The 16,893-nt window shown below is 44.9% G+C and overlaps 1 protein-coding gene and 1 long non-coding RNA gene across 3 annotated transcripts in view; one reads left to right on the top strand and one right to left on the bottom strand.

The window, feature by feature from the left end:
• Trpm8 (transient receptor potential cation channel, subfamily M, member 8) overlaps window positions 1-16,893 on the bottom strand; it is an 86,231-nt gene that overhangs the window by 37,247 nt on the left and 32,091 nt on the right. For both annotated transcript variants that reach the window (NM_134371.3, XM_087564679.1), the window contains 7 exon segments: window positions 1,556-1,701; window positions 2,064-2,193; window positions 3,092-3,187; window positions 4,911-5,201; window positions 10,046-10,164; window positions 11,760-11,862; window positions 15,792-15,989. In NM_134371.3, the coding sequence (NP_599198.2) occupies window positions 1,556-1,701; window positions 2,064-2,193; window positions 3,092-3,187; window positions 4,911-5,201; window positions 10,046-10,164; window positions 11,760-11,862; window positions 15,792-15,989 (1,083 nt within the window).
• Window positions 4,764-8,805, top strand: LOC148003836 (uncharacterized). Its single transcript, XR_015629208.1, has 2 exons — window positions 4,764-5,569; window positions 7,339-8,805. It is a non-coding gene; the product is annotated as an uncharacterized LOC148003836 (long non-coding RNA).

The raw sequence follows: 16,893 nt of genomic DNA, 5'->3' as shown, positions 1-16,893 counted from the left end.
ATCGCTCATGACTGTGGTGGAAGCAGCTGACTCTGCTGACCTTCCCTTTCTTATAGAATATCATGGCATCACCATAGCAACGCTCTGACGACCACCATAGCAACGCTCTGACGACCATCTTTACTGCTGCTTGAACAGGCTCCTGGACTTGAACTCCTCGTCCCTAGCCAGTGGTGCTGTTTTTGGGGAGATTCTCAAGTCTGGCTTGTGGAAATAGGCCCACTGAGGACAGGCCTCTTAGAATAATAGCCTAACCCAGTTTCTTGTGCCATTTTCTGCTTTCTTATCCACCAGAGTAAGAAATTGTAACCACCATGAACTCTAATGTGTTGGGCTGAAACTGTGAGCCCAACTACATCTGTCTTCCCTCTGTCAGGTAACTTAAGATAATTAATATAAACAGAAAGATAACTAATATAGACAACTGTACCCACTTCACAGATGAGAAACTGAGGCTTATCATTTCACATCTACTTCAGTAGCTCAAGACCCAGGCAGGGGACGCAGAGACAGCATTATAATGTTGTACTATTTGCTTTGTGGAAGCCCGAACAGTTCTTTCCTTGCTGTGTATCTTCATTTCATTTCTGTCACTGTGATAAGATATCCTGACCAAAAGCATCTTTGGGGAGATAGGGCTTATTTTATTATATCCATGTTATGGTCCATCGCAGCAGGAAAGTCAAGGCAGGAACTAGAGGCAACAAGTCATATCACATCCTCAATCAAAAGCAGAGAAGGGAATTCATGCTTTGTGTTCAGCTTACCTTTCTCTACTATTATATAGTAGAGGGTCCAAAACTAGGGAATAGCACCACCCATAGTGGGCTGAGTCTTCTTGCACCAACCAAGGCAACCAAGACAGTCAAACGACCCACAAACACACTGAACCAGACAAGTGATCTAGGCAATCCTTCTGTGAGTCTCTTCCTACGTGTATCCTACAGTATATCAAGCTGACCTTTAAAGCTGGGCAACACACTGTAGTTTGGGTCTTAAACATTTTCCAAAGGTCCATACTCTAAAAACATAGTTTCCAGTATGACCCTTTGGAAGGTACTGCAGTCTTTAAGAGGTTGAAGCTTAGGGGAAGGTTTTAGATCATCGCGGGTTACACCGTTGAGAAGAATTTGGTTCCTCCTCTTTCTCACCGTTTGCTTCCTGGCTGTCATGAGGTAAGTGTCTACCTCTACCGCATGCGCTGGCCACAATGTCCTGCCTCGTCATGAACCCAGAAGCAATGGACACAACCAACCATAAACTAAAACCTCCAAACACTGTGAGCTAAAATAAACCTTCCCTCTTCACATGTTGACCGCCTCAGGCATTTTACCACAGTGATGGAAAGTTGACTGGTGCACTCCTGTACCATCTCTTGAGGTAAGCATTTCCACAGAAGCTAATGTGTCACCATCTTTCACATTGTTACCCAGGCACTCCCTCAATGTGTTTTTATACAGGATGAACAAAATAAACTTTTAATGTCGTTTTCTTAATGCCCATTTCCTGGTAGCCCATTCCTGGGTACATTTTTCAGGGCCTGGCTTTTTCTTACCTGGACCCCAGGCTGAGCAATGAAATGCTGGTCCGTAGCCTCCACCGCCAGCTCCAGACAGTTGCTCCCACCCCAGGCTTCACAAGAGTAGACCAGTAGCTGTTCTGCCAAGTCCTCATCACTGCTGTAACACTCAGTGAACAACTCTGTGTCACCAGGGAGGAGAGAGCTGGGCTCAGCAGGCAGATAGAGATGTGACCTACCTATCCCCAGTCAAACCTGATCAGATCGGGCATGAGGATTCAGGCACACAGAGGCACGGAGAAAGCTGTCCAAATGGGAGCCTTACTACATGGCTCTTTCTTTAGACACACATAGTCGGTGGGGCCCGTTAATGCAAAGGGTGTTAAATGCTTATGGAGTCCACCTGCCTTCAACACCTGGCAAGCCCCCTCCCCTCTCAGATCCTCTACCTCTCCTTACCTGAAACAGCCCCTCCCACTCCCCACCCCCTACCCCCAAGCCTTCTAGGCTCATGTCTTCTTGGCATGCACTGCAGCGCACTCACCCACTGCTCGGGTCTCATACTCATTAGCCAGTTCCTCAGATTCCCCAGCTGCGTTGATATCATTCTTAACTTTGGCCAGGGTCTTCAGAAGTTTGCTGGCCCCCAAGGCGGCCAGAGTACAGCCTTTGGTCTTTTGGGGGGCAGGGCGGGAAGATGTTGGTTAATTCGTAATCCCTTGAGGTGCTAACATCAACGTTAACTTTTGAAAAGTGTAGACAAGCAGAAAATGGCCAAGTCTAACTATTCACAGTTGAGTCTGTAATGAGCTGGGAGCAGACTCGGACCTCAACAAGCTAACTCTTCATGGTCTCGTACGTGGAGTCAGCATATAAAAAGAAAATACTGGAGAAATATCGCAAGGTATTAAGCCTCTGACAGAAGGAAGCCTTGGCTGACCCACTATCTTAATAGTGTCATCCTGTAACAGCCAGGATACGGGGAGAAAGAGAACAGGAACACCGGAAGCCCTGAACCATCTAACTAAGGCTGTGTGAGTCCAGCAGCCAAGGGCAGAAGGGGAGACAGAAGCAGAGGTGCCCACAGATTCATTTAAAGAAACAGTGGTGTAGCAAACCGTCAAGAAAATTCTCAATAAATATTTCAAAACATAATTCTTACAGGTCCCCCCCACCTCCTGATCCATAACGGAATAAAGCTAGAAATTATTATTTTTATTTTGATCTTCTTATTATTCAGCGCTGAGGGTCAAACCTAAGGCCTTGTGCAAGTGAAGTAAGGACTTAGAAACTAATTTCTTAAGTAAAGCTTCAATACACTTCTTATACTTGGGGGGAAAATGTGCACAGACACCTGGGGAGCAGGAGTGTGCTAGAGGACCCTTACATGAATCCTTTCTGGGGATCGCCCATCCTAGGGATACCCCCAAGGACATACAAACGGGGGCACGGCCATGGTCCTGGGCATCAGATGCCCCAAATTCTAACTTAGGCATATGAGTATAGGTTAGACCAGACTCGTATAACATAGCATGTATTTGGCCCCAATTCAGTGTGAACCTGGACGTTTACCTGCTCCCAGATGACCTTGGAGAGTTCCTTCTTGTTCTGAAGAATGGCCCAGATGAAAAGAGCCTGCAGGGGGTGCCGGGTGGTGAGAGATGCATCCTGCCAGGGGTCAGAATATCGGGTCACCACATGCAAATGTAACCTAGTTTAGGTACATCATTCTAACAGTGAAATGGGGTGGTCAGGAAGCCTGAGAAACAGTCTTTGGAGACCTCTGGGGCTCGGGGCTCAGTCTGTTTTAGCAGCTCTGCGGTCTGATTCCCATGGCTCTGGGCAGCTCTCAGCAGGTGGCGTGATTTGATGGAAAATCTTTCATCTATCATAAAAGACAAAGTACAACTGTGCAGGAAGCGATGAGGGGGGCGATTGCTGTGAGCATTTTAAAGACTGAATGACTTTGGCTGCGCCATGGAGAACGCCGTTCCTCTCCATCTTGTGGATCAGTTTCTCAGCTAGGGGAAAAAAGCGTTCGGATTAAATCTAGCCTTCCTGTGGCTTCTGTCCAATGGTCACCATGTTAAAATGTGCTGACTTCTTAGGATTGCTATGCAAAGGCTGCAGTTGTAGTTCATATTTAAGATTCCCTATCTCCCAAGGAACATTTTCAGACGGGAAGTGGCTGGGTGTGTCCTTCAGCTCCCATGTTGACTTCACCAAACTCAAAACTGCACATATGAGACCCAGGTGTGTGCTGTGCTTCAAACATTTAACATAAATGAACGGCAAATAGAAGAGTCTCACTTTCAATTCAGCCACACACTGAGGTTTTTTTCATTTGCACAATGCACACACACACACACACACACACACACACACACACACACACACACACTTAAAAATCTCAGAGTTACACATAACAATCAGTTTGAGTTCCCCCAGGAGAACTCTTGAGATGAGAATTTGAGAAAGTGTCTTATTTAAGGGGGTGATGAAACGAAGTCAAAAAAGAAAGAGGCCACTAGGAGGCACAGCACCAAGCAGGTGGCCATTGTGTATGAGCAGAGACTCACTTCACTATGCCTCTGAGCCGTCTCCTCTAAGTGAAGAGAAACTGGGGCACTCACACAGCGCTGGACTCCAACCAGAGCAAATGTTGATAATAATTGCTGTTGGTGGAACCGGACCCGCCTGGGCTAAAAAAAGGAATCTCAGGGGATTCACATCTCTAACGGAAATGTCTACTACTCCATTTCTTCACAGAAGAATTACTGGCAGTCCTTCTCTCTTTCACCTGCACATCAGGGAGCTATTTTTGTAAACAGGCTGACACATGAGCAGGACGCCATCTGCTAGTCCCTGTCCCCATCAAACAGCCTTAGAAAGTGTGTCACATAAGCCTTGTGATCTGGAAATGATGTAGCTAAACCACAGTCAGGGACTAGAGCAATACATCAGGAAACTTTCCTAGTGCCTTTAATTTTTTTTAGGAAAGACGGTAGAGAAAAATACATAGCTGCTTTATGGCTATGGGGAAGCGAACAGGAAAGATGGAGGCAGAGAACTGAATTCTGGGACTAGGAAAGATGGAGGCAGAGAACTGAATTCTGGGAATAGGAAAGATGGAGGCAGAGAACTGAATTCTGGGAATAGGAAAGATGGAGGCAGAGAACTGAATTCTGGGAATAGGAAAGATGGAGGCAGAGAACTGAATTCTGGGAATAGGAAAGATGGAGGCAGAGAACTGAATTCTGGGAATAGGAAAGATGGAGGCAGAGAACTGAATTCTGGGTATAGGAAATATGAAGCAGAGAACTGAATTCTGGGAATTGGAAAGATGGAGGCAGAGAACTGGATTCAAATAGGTAACCTCATTGTTACTCACATGGAGTTCCACATCCAAGTCCTCCCTGCTGCTTCTGTCCTCTTTCCAGAAGCTTCTACGGAAGTTTGCCACCAACTTCCAGACAAAGGTAAGGAGTGCATCGTTGTAGGAGTTCTTGGCGATCTGCAGGTTCCGGTACACTAGGGTGCTGAAGTGGGTGGAGAAGAGCTCCGTGAGGACTTCATTGGTGAGGAACTTCTGCAGGTTGAGGCCATTCTCCAGGAAGAGGCGGACAAACTTGGGCCTGTCCTTTATGAGGGCCGTGAACATGACTTCCTGAAGGTCGGCAGACTAGAGAGAAAAAGCAGGAGAGAGCTCATACCACAAGGCCGATAAAGAAAACACAAAGTGTGTCTGCATCCCAGCCACAAAGTCCTAGCATCTTCAGCGTCTCTCTCCACCCTGCTCTGACAATAGAACTCATCTTTTCAGCCTCCGGGTGGGAAAGCAGCCGAGTGGAGCCTTCGAATGTGGGGATGTACTTTGAGTGTGAATGTGCATGCGTGGAGATAGCGTGCCCACTTAAGCATGACATGGGGCAGGAACCGACTCTGGCAGAAAGAGCATCAGGGAGGAGAAGACACCAATGGAAGTCTACACACTGTGAACCAGCTGTCACTGCTGGCTGGCTGTGCTGTGGACTCTGCCGCCCTTCCTAGGTAAACTCTAGCCTTCCCTGTTGTGACAGAGTTCTCAGACAATGGCCAAAATGGAACCCAAGCTGCATATTGTCTAGCAGAGATCTGGGGTGACACAGCAGCAAGTCACTGGGACAGTAGATGTTGGCTACCTGTGTCAATGTGTCCTGAGTGTCTGGTAAAATGGTCCCACCGAGCTTCCCAAGAATACTTTTTATTTTTATTTATTTTTTAGACAGGGTCTTAGTTTGGTAGCCTAGTCTGGCCTGAAACTCACCACATAATCCATGCTAGCTTTGGACTCACGGCAATGCTCCTGCATCAGCCTCCCGAAGGCTGAGGTTACAGGCAGAAGCCATGATGTCTAGTTTTCCTTAAGAGTCTAAAGAAAGAGCAATGCTCTCTTTTAGCCTCAACCCAGTAGGTTTGCTCTGTGTCAACTCTTAGGTGTATTATACGGCTGCCAGGATATTTATTACAGGTTGGTTTCATTGCCAACACTCACAGATCCAAAGGATCATCAAGATTTTATTTTAAGCATTAAACGTGGATGGTACGAGGTCTGACAACAGGGAAACCTCTGAAAGAAGCCCAGGGCATCTATTCCCAGGAACCCAGGCCCTCTGGCACCCATTGAATCCATGAGTTCTTACCAACAGCAGTCTCCTTCACTCCCTCAGTCCCCGTCTGAACCCCCACCATAAAGGAAGCATTGGTGCTTCCATATCTGCCTAATACTGCTTACTGAGATTCGCATATTGCCTAGGGGAAATTGTTAAGAGCCTTACCATCATCATCATCATCATCATCATCATCATCATCATCATCATCGTCATCGTCGTCATCATCATCATCATCATCACCACCATCATCATCATCAATTATTTTTTTACTTCATTTTGCACCCTGCTCACTGGCCCCTTCCCAGTCATCCCCTCCCACAATCCTTCCCCCATCCTCCTTCTCTTCTCCTTTGAGTGGGTGGAGTCCCCCTGGGTATTCCTCTTCCCCCAGGCCCCCTCCCCCCGGCACTTTCAAGTCCCTGTGAGACTGGGTGCTTCCTCTCCCACTGAGGCCAGACAAGGCAGCCCAGCTAGTAGAACGTATCCCAAGTACAGGCGACAGCTTTGGGGATAGCCCCCAATCCAGTTACTCAGGGTCCACATGAAGGTTGAGCTGCACTTCTACCTATGAGCAGGGAGGCTGAGGTCCAGCCTGTGTGTGTTCTTTGGTTGGTGGTTCAGACTCTGAGAGCCCCAAGGGCTCAGGTTAGCTGGCTCTGTTGCATTTCTGTGGAGTTCCTGTCCCCTTCTGGGATCCCCATCTTTAGATTTCTCTGGGATCAGCAGGCTAAGAGGTTCATCTGGGGAGAGTGGTATCTACATTTTCTCCACTGTCCTCAAAGCACACGTCCATTACACCTACTGTCTTGCATTGGATTCTAGTGTGTGTGCCTTCCCATTGGCCCCACACTAGACAGTTCAGGACAGTGGTTCTCAAACACGGGGACTTGCTACAGCAGACTGCTGGCAATCAACCTTGCTTCTAACTCAGCAAGCTTGAGGTGGAACATAGTGGTTTGCACCACTAACGAGTTTCTGGGTTATACTGTCACTGGTCCTGGGACCACCCCGAGAATCACTTGTGTACAGGAAAGGAAAGGCCTTGCACACGTACACACACACACACACACACACACACACACACACAAGATTTTTGTCCCAGAGCCTCAGTTTGTTTTGTTCTGCTCAGCAAACACAAGTGAGATAACCCAGGTCATGCTCTTTCAGAGATTCAAGCTCAGAGCGGCACCCCCAGACACCACCAGGAGCCCCCATCCAGGAACATCTATGGTGCTCTGACTCACTTGTCAACAAAACGAGATCATCTCTGCTGTAGGTTGCTGTGAGTGGCTTGGAAACTGCTACGTGTGTTGTAAAGCACTGCATGATGTCATTTTTAAATTTCCTTTTAAGAGGGTAACAGTATAGATCTTAGTAAGCCAGTGTTCTAAGTCCTTTAGAACCTTCTCATTTAATCAGTATAATATTACAAGGTGAAAGGTGTTACTGCTAGTCTGCATTTTCAGGCAAGCCTGACAAATCTTTAGCAATAGCTCTGAGAGAAACACACACCCTCATGCTGTGTCTGCTGAGTCCTGTGATGCACACACTCCTGCCGTGGTGAGTTTTAGCTGCTACTGAACGCAGAACCAGAAACAGATCTGGAAGGTCCTACTATAGACAGGATCCTACACTGGTGGGCCCACACTAGACAGCGGGTTCTACATTAGTGAGGGTCCTAACAGTAGACAGTAGCAGCAGAAGTAACCCCCCCAACACAATTTCTAAAATACGTAGAAAGTCATGAGTGGTAGGGAGGCATTGTATGTGTGTGGTATAGGTGTGTGTGTGTGTGTGTGTGTGTGCAGGTGTGTGTGCACAAATATATGCAGGTGTGTGTGCAGGTATGTATGTGCACATACGTATGTATGTGTGTGCATGTAAGTATATGCAGGTGTGTGTGTGCGGGAATGTGTACAGGTATGTGTGCAGGTATGTGTGTTCAGGTATGTGTGTGTGTGTGTGTGCAAGTGTGTGTGCACAGGTATGTATGTGTGCAGATGTGTACCCCTGAGTGTGTTCATGAAAAGCCCAGAGCAAGACATCACATCTCTTCCTCTCTCACTTGCCTCCTTATTGCCCAGAGGCTGGACCTCTAACTAAACATAAGTTGGCCTCTTAGACTAGTTTCTGTAGCCAGTGAGCTCTTAGGAGCCATCAATCTCCATCCCTCAATGCTGACATTTTACACACACACACACACACACACAAACCCATTCGCAGATCTTTATGTGACTGCCAGTGATTCAAACTCAGGGCTTCATGCTTGCAGAATAAATGTCCTAGCCCAATGAGCTATCCTACCGTCCTTGAAGTTAGTAGCCTTGATTATGCCTTACTTTTGATTCTCACAGGATTTCTTCAAATTATAAAGTTGTATGATTCAATCTTGAAAAATGACTATATTCAATGACCAACCCCATAAGTTTCTGAAAATTTAGCAGCTAGCTTTTGCATGCCAGTTAAGAGTTGGCTCCAGCATGGTACTGTACTGGAGAACTGACCAAGCATAGTTGAGGACCTTGTCCAAGGACACACAGATGGCTACTCCAGCACTCAAATGCTTAACCTCCATGTCTTTCCCCTAACCACCTTCATCTGAGTTAATAAAATTAAATGTTTAATGTTCACGAATATCTGTTTGTTTATTTACCACCCGACCTTATTTCAACAGTCCTCACAGAGGGATTCATTTGTGAATCAATTAATTCATGCAGTTATACTTCTCCTTTCCCTCCATTAACCAAAGCCTTGTGAGGTGTAATAGGGTTCATTACAGTGCAAAGACCAAACACCACACAATGTTTGCGGAAGGGATGAATAACTCAAAAATTCATGAGCCATTACTATTTCTACTACCGTCATTAAAATTGATCATATGTTAATGTAAGTCAAGTCCTAATGATACAGCGATGTGTCTGAAAGTGTTTTCTTAACCTGGCCACTGAAGATGAAAATTGAGTTATATAAGTCTTATACACACACACACTCACACACACACACACACACACACGTGTAAAATCAAATCTATCCTCGCTGCCCTTAATAACGTCAACCAATTCAGACAAGCCAAACACAAAGATGTACCCTTGTAAATCTCTGCTTGATGGCTCAATTGTTCCTCCTGAACAGAGCTTCCAAGGCTGATTGAACTTTAGAAGCATGTAAGCCCATAAATGGGTTCCTAAAATGTTTATCAAATGGAAAAAGATAGAAATGTGGTCTTCTGAAAATCTACAGGTTTTTTTTTTTCCCGGAGCTGGGGACTGAACCCAGGGCCTTGCGATTGCTAGGCAAGTGCTCTACCGCTGAGCTAAATCCCCAACCCCTACAGTTTTTAAGTACACACAGAGCAACTTCCATATTGGATGTGCTCATTTGACCCTAATGGGAATTTGACCCCTTGGGAATCCCAAGAACCTCACTCTAAGACACTGGTGAGTGTCTTCAGCAAAGTTGTTCCACTCACCCCTCATCTATCTCATCCCTGACACATCTATTACCAGAATTTGGCTGGGTGAGGAGGTGGAAAAAGAATGTGGATGTCTTGATCTTTTTAGTCAAAGCAAGACTGATAATCCCACAAGAGTCCCCATCCCTTCACACCTCCCCTCCTGAGAGCAGACAGCTCCACATCAGACAGGGCCATACATTAAGAATAGCCTACATTAGAGCTATTGGCTATTTATCTGTTTGCAAGAAACCTAAGTCAGCATCGTTATCCCATCCTACAATCAAGCGAGGCTGGACAACAGTGATAGACCAGGGCAGTCACTAACAAGAGTCCAGACTGATGACCTCATTGGGCATAGAGCATGTCCTCTTGAGACCATTGTCCATCCAACCCAGGAATAACCCCCAAGGCTTCTGCTACCTCCCAGCGGCGGTCATTGGTGAAGATCTCATCACTGGCAAGGTCCAGTTGGTTCCACTCCAGCAGAAGCTTCAGCTGTCCGTTCCAGTTGTCCTTGTCTTGTTCATTAGTGCTGAAGGCTGAAAGTGGGGAGGAAGAAAAGGGACAACCAATGGGCCACATGTAAGGAAGCCGGGCTATTATATCCAGCTGTCAGAGCCACTTGTCAAAGTTCTGGAATCAAACAAAACTGTCATGTCTCTGCTGTCACCATTCTAATTCGCATTGTGTATGTCCTGGAGTGTATACTGATCAACTTAGATCATGATACTTTTCCATTACGTATGAATACAGAGTAACTAGGATATATTGGCATGTCTCTATAGATTGAGGCTCCATAAGTGTTATATTCCAAAAGATAGATTTGACTTATCCTCTACCTAAATCTACAAAATAGTTAGCCGTATCACAACAATGTATTTGTCACAATTTGAGTGTGAAATGCTCCTCACATGCTCCTGTGCTCGAATCCTTGGTCTCTAGTTACTGGAACAGTTCTGAGAGGCTGTGGAAAGTCTAGGGGACAGGGCTTAACTAGAGGAAGTGGGTCACAGGAAGTAGGTCTTAGAGGCCAAACTTCTAATCCAATCTCTTCTCTCCCCACTCTCTCTTTCTTCTCATCTCTCTATCTCTCTATCTCTATCTCTCTATCTCTATCTCTCTATCTATCTCTCTATCTCTATCTCTCTATCTCTCTATCTCTCTATCTCTACATCTACTATCTCTAGATCTCCTTCCTAGTCCATCCAGATATGAGGAGGTGAGGAGTCTTAGGTATATGCTCCAACCTCCACAGAGCTGCCTGTCACCTCCATCATAGATTATATCCCTAGAAACCATAATTAAAAATGAGTCCTCCTCCCTTGTGTTACTTTTGTCAGATATTTGGCAAGAGAAATGAGAGAAGTAGCTAATACAGCACACACGGCTATTTCCAGAGTTGATAATTTTGAGATCGATGTATCCAGATAGACCTAATTCTGTTGGAATAAATATCAATATTGATAAGCTTCTGTCCAGCACAAGAATATTCTTATAAATTCCTAATGGTTAAATTACACCCATGAGGTCCCAGATTTTCATTGTAACTTTACATTTATTGGTAAGGTATTTCTACCTAAAAGGCAAGGTTTTACTAGTTTCTATTTGCTACAGGCAATACCATTTTGGCGGAATACCTTTGGCAATGGGGCCTCATTGTGCACCTCTAGCTTTCCTGGAACTCACTGTCAGGCTGGCCTTGAACTCGTGAAGATCTACCCGCCTCGTCTCCTAGGTGCTAAGACAGCTAAGCTTTGTTCTTCCTAGAGGTCAGTCGTAATCTTCAGGAGATGTGTGAAGCCCTGAAGTTATTTGTGTGTGTGTGTGTGTGTGTGTGGTGTGTGTGTGTAGCACATAAATATGTGTGCATGTGAGGCATGTGTGCACACCCTCTCCTGGAAGTACAAAGTCATGACAACATTTTTAAAGGAGCCTGCGACTCCAAACGTACTTTATACCACAGTTAAAAACAGCTGCTTGTGGAGTACCTGGGTTATGCTGGTTACGCTCGATCAGCCTTTTGGTGACATAAAGCATCTTATTCTGTAGAATACATCCATCTGAGGAAGTTCGCCTTATAGAGCAATTATTTCCTCTTCCAAAGCTGCACTCTCAGGGAGCTGACCGCACTCACCTTTGTACAGCGCGTAGGAAATGGCGCTGCTCACGACCTCGTCTCCAGCCTCCTCCATCTTGATGACCGTGAGGAGGTGGGGGCTCTCAAGAATTTCTTTGAGCTGGCAATACGCGGTGAAGAACGTTGTCAATCAACTGAGCGGAGGCATGGTGAAGGTAAACTTCTTCTTGATGAATCTATTCTTTCTCATTTTTACACACACACACACACACACACACACAAAGTATATAATATACTTTCATTCTAACCCCCTATTATCCTCTTATATTCCCTCCTGCTCCCTCTAAAGTCTTTCTTCTTAACAGATCTCCCTTCTGCTACTGTGATCTCTCCCTACTCTGTGTGTGTGTGTATGTGTACACATGTGTATGTATGTGTGCATGTGTGTGTACATATGCACATGTGTATGTTTGTGTGTGTGCATGTGTGTGTGCATATGCGTGTCCCTGTATAACGAGCACTCTGACCACAATAGCTGTGGCCAGGGGGTCATTCATACAATTCAGAAGTTAGAGGCTGTGGGTTCAGCTGATGTAGATAAGGAGAAAGCTCTGTTGTCTTCAATATGTGGTCATTAAGAACAAAGATGAAATAATCATAGGTGAGGACACTCATATAAAAGCTGGCTTCCTCCCTGGGGAGCTATAGGTAGTAAATAGGAGGAGTCATATCCTCCACGACATAAAGTTGCCTGGGCTCAAGTGAGTAATCCTTCAGTGAAGCTCATACTGGCATCCCTAACTAAATGTGGTGGGACTGGACTCATGGACAGACAAATGCACACGCATACACACATGTGCACGCACTCGCGCACGCGCATACACACACACACACACACAGAGAGAGAGAGAGAGAGAGAGAGAGAGAGAGAGAGAGAGAGAGAGAATCTGACACACTAAAGATACCAATTGTCTGGTAAGTAAAAGAATGAAGAACAGGCAATAGAGGGCCGGACCGTGGAAACCTTCTAAGTGAGGTTGATCACAAAGTCTGAGACAAGAGAAAGGGATAATTCAAAGGCAAACAAGAGGACTCGATGCTAGAGAGATCAATAACTTACGTTCTTGTTTTTGAGAGACAAATATATTATCCTTCATGATTTTTCTGTAGTGTTTAATTTTGAAACACGGTCTTTGAAAAAGCACCTAAGTTTTTTCTGATTGGTGAATAAAGATGCGGGCAGTCAATATCTGGGCAGAAGAGACACAGGTGGAATTTAAGGTTTTGTGGGCTTGGGGAGAGGAGGAAAAAAGAATGTACAGGAGAGGAGGAAAGAGAAGCCATCATGGGTTAAGGGTCACAAAACAGCTCCACTGGGATAAGACATCTTTGATTTTGTAATAAGGGGGAGAAAAGAAAACAAACACAGATACAGAGCACAATGACAGCCCTAGAGAGGGTTCCGTGGACCTTCTAAGTATGTTTGAATAAATGGTATTTAGCGTGGCTAATATTCAGATACTATAGAAACTTGAGATTTTGATGAGCTCACAGAAGTTTTATGGAGCTGTGAGAGAGCTGTTGGGGGACAAGGTGAGCTCCCAGGGACAGAAGTATAAGGATTTCTTGGAGAGATGGAGTTCATGAGTTCAGCTTTGGAAGTCAGCCATCCATGAGACCAGCAAGGTCACTCAAGACTGCACTGGAAGACTGCATATATATATATTCACTAATTTACATATTTACTAGTTAATAATCCCACTCTGAGGTTGGTCTTTTGGGAAATCTGTTCCAATTGCACAACTCCATATGAATGCACAGTTAAAATGCCAGGGTAATTTCCATTTTTATGTATGTCTTCTGGTTGACATGATTAGAAATAAATATATTTAATTAGATGTGAATATAAATTAGATATGAATCACAGGAATGATAATATAATCAAAGGCAGCAAAATTATCCTGACATTTAGCTTAGGGTGAATTTGGCTATAATAGTTTTCTTGAAGTAGAATTCAAAATCCCTCGTAAAGAATGGAGGGACCAGTAGGACTTTTTCATTCTTCCGATATGACATGAACCAGATTCCATGTGTCAACTTAAAATGGAACGCCACTGGCATGGACACACATTAAGGAGGCAAACTGAAGTTCTCTATTCCTTCCTCTCTGGGTATTCTTGTACTGGCCACAGAATTATTTTCACCTATCTCAGGAAATGGAGAGGGGAGGCCAGTATGGCACACCAGTGGTTAATGTTTGTCTGTTTACCTGTTAGAGTTAACTAAAGCCATACAGGTGTGCGATAGGTAAAGATGTACAAGCATTTCAGACAGCAAGCACTCTTTCCTTATCTATCTACTTCTGCGTAGATATAATATCAAGGAATGAGTTTCCTGGCCAGCCCATTATTATTCCTGGCCACTTCATTATGTCTGGGTAGACGGTGAGTTTGACCTTCCCTAGTATGGTTATCTTCCCTGGTATCTGTTGCTTGTCGAATGTGATGCTGTGATCTGAGGAGGCCAGCATTTGTCACACACTGACTGGGGTGTGTGGGCTCAACAGTGCACTCAGGACTCAGCACAAGGAAGGATGCCTCTGGCCGGGTGCCTCTCAGCCTCTTTGTTCAATTTTGCCTTCAGTCTTCCATAAATTTCAATCTTCATCTCCATTGGCCTGATTCTTGTGCTAAACTTGGACACAACAAAACACAATCCCTGCAAGAACTTTCTTACATACAAAACCACCAGTGCTTCCTTTTGGTGTGAGAATCTAAAAAACAACAGCCACAACAACAACGAGGATGACGACGAGGAACAAACAAACAAAACCAAAAAACCCCACAATATCTAAGTAGGGAGATCACACAAGCCATCAATAGGCAAGGCCCAGCCCAGCCCAGCCCAGCACAGGTGCTGTCTCTTGGCTGTGGGGATGAAATTCAGCCATATTTCCAGGCTCCAAATTTCTAAATTTTTGACAATGGGCTTAACTAGGAAGGATTCCCTGATCACTTCAGAGCCCACCATTCCCTCAAGCTCATGAGTGAGCCACCTTCTCCTATAAAATTAAAGGAGCTCACTAGGACCCCACTCTGTGGGAATTAGCAAAGAGAGCCTCACAACACAGAAGGCTGGGTTGACTTGGGCCATCTTTCAGTCAGTATTCAGCCTGCCCAGGCTTACATTAAGTAACACTGTAAGAAAAAAAAACACAAAGAAAAAAATCTTTTATGGTTCAGGACTTCAGTTTGCCACATTTAATGTCTTGAGGGCCCATACAAATACTAAATATTGCTGGGACTGCAATCCAGTTTTAAAATTTGTATTGTTATTGTTATCCTTCATGTAACTAAACCCAACCTTCTATGATGAAAACAACCCTTGGGCTGGAAGCCTGGTATTTCCTCACAGGAAAAAATTTAAGTGGCAGCATTTGCTTCTAAAAGATATCCAAACACATACAGCCATTTCTGGTGGTCTGAACTGGTACGGGGGAACCTGGTAACATTAAGGGACGCTCTCTCATGTGCTGAGCGGGCAGTCGCTGCACATGAACAGCAGTCACGAAACAAACAGTAAGAATGTACAACATTAATACATCCAAATGTTTTTGTTAAGGCTATCAACCAGAAGCCTTAGTGTTCCTGTGTGTCAATGTTCCTCACAAGTCTGCTATCCAAAGCAACCAAAGGCTGTAGGGTCTAGATCGTAATTCTTCCCCAGTGATGACTTCAGTAGATGTCGACTCTGGGTAAAGTCTGAATTTCTAGGGACCCTTTTCCTCCCTATCTGTAATATATACCCAACACAGAGGCATATGCATTGGCGTTGTGGCACAAAAGAAAGACAAGCTGTGCAAAGAGCTCGAGTTTATCTCTTGAGAACAGTTAATTGGAGAGTACACAACTCATCCAAATTTTAATTTCCAGAGAAGACACCTAGAATAGACCAGAGAACAGCCTCAAAGTCATGAAGAAAACCCAAACACTCACCATTACTGCTGAGATCAAGTTCATTAAACATCGTTCCACCCCAGGAACCCTGTCTTACTCATACCCAGCCTCCAGAAACTTCCCCCAAACTCACCCATTTGATCCAGCTCTCAATCTCCTCTTCAGGCAGCCGGGACACAGTGCGGGGTAAAAACCGTACCAGCTTCTCTTTGACCATGGAAGAGGTTAAAACATCCTCTACCTCCACCAGGCTGGCAATCACATCGGCAATCTGCCCCGAGCCTTCCACCACCACACAGGGGATCTTACTTTTGACAGAGGTGTTGATGGCCTAGGAGAGGGAGTTGGACAGAGAGATGAGACTGAGGTGATCAATGTCGTCCAGCTCAGGCCCAAGGTTCTCAATCAAGGGGGTGAACAAGATGCTTTGATGCCTCTTACTGCCTTTCCCATCACGGTTTTGATTTCAAATTAAAATCAAACCAACTGCAGTGACTTTATGAATCAGAAAAGCAAGCCAACCATTTGACAACCTGAGAAAATGATGAATTCCATAAAAATGTAATAGTTTTTCTTCCATAGGGAGGTGCTGTGAAAATACCCTTATTATTGATAACTTATGCAAAAGAAATAATCAATGCCCTGAAAATATTTTAAAAGCAATTAGCCACGTGTTTTATGCATTGACTCCTTCCTTCCCCTCTTCACTTACTGCAAGAAGTTTCTTGAAATATTACTTTCTGGATAAACACCTCTCACACAAATGTTTTCTTTGCAAGAACTTCAGAAGTTGGAAGGGGAGACTCAGAATTTTCATTACCTAACTTCAAGATCAAGGGATTAATGTACAGACAGGCACAGAAAAACCTGTAAGTCCCTTTCTCTACAGGCTGAATGCTTCCCAAAGAGAAAACACAGCCCGTGAGGCCAAGAGTGTGGAGCTATGGTGCTTGAGGGGACAGGCTGGAAGTGAGTTCACATGCCTCACGGTTCACACTTAAGATGAACATAAGGGAATTGTTGGGTAGGAGCTAAAAGAGGTGGACCGAGGAGCCCAAGAAACATTAGTTCAGTGTTAGTTCACGGCCTGCTCTCCTGCTCTGGCTTCTGAGGGATGGATACAAACTGGACAAACCTTTGTAGATGATGCTACAGAGACTTCCTCCCTCAACTTCAATCAGATTTCTTACCTTTCCCTCCTCCCTAGGACAAGAAATCTTTTTTTGCTAAGTCTT

Source organism: Rattus norvegicus, chromosome 9 (assembly GCF_021556685.1).
Source record: "Rattus norvegicus strain SHRSP/BbbUtx chromosome 9, alternate assembly SHRSP_T2T, whole genome shotgun sequence".
In the NCBI taxonomy this organism is placed as follows: Eukaryota; Metazoa; Chordata; class Mammalia; order Rodentia; family Muridae; genus Rattus; species Rattus norvegicus.
This window is presented reverse-complemented; position numbering and strand designations above follow the sequence as displayed.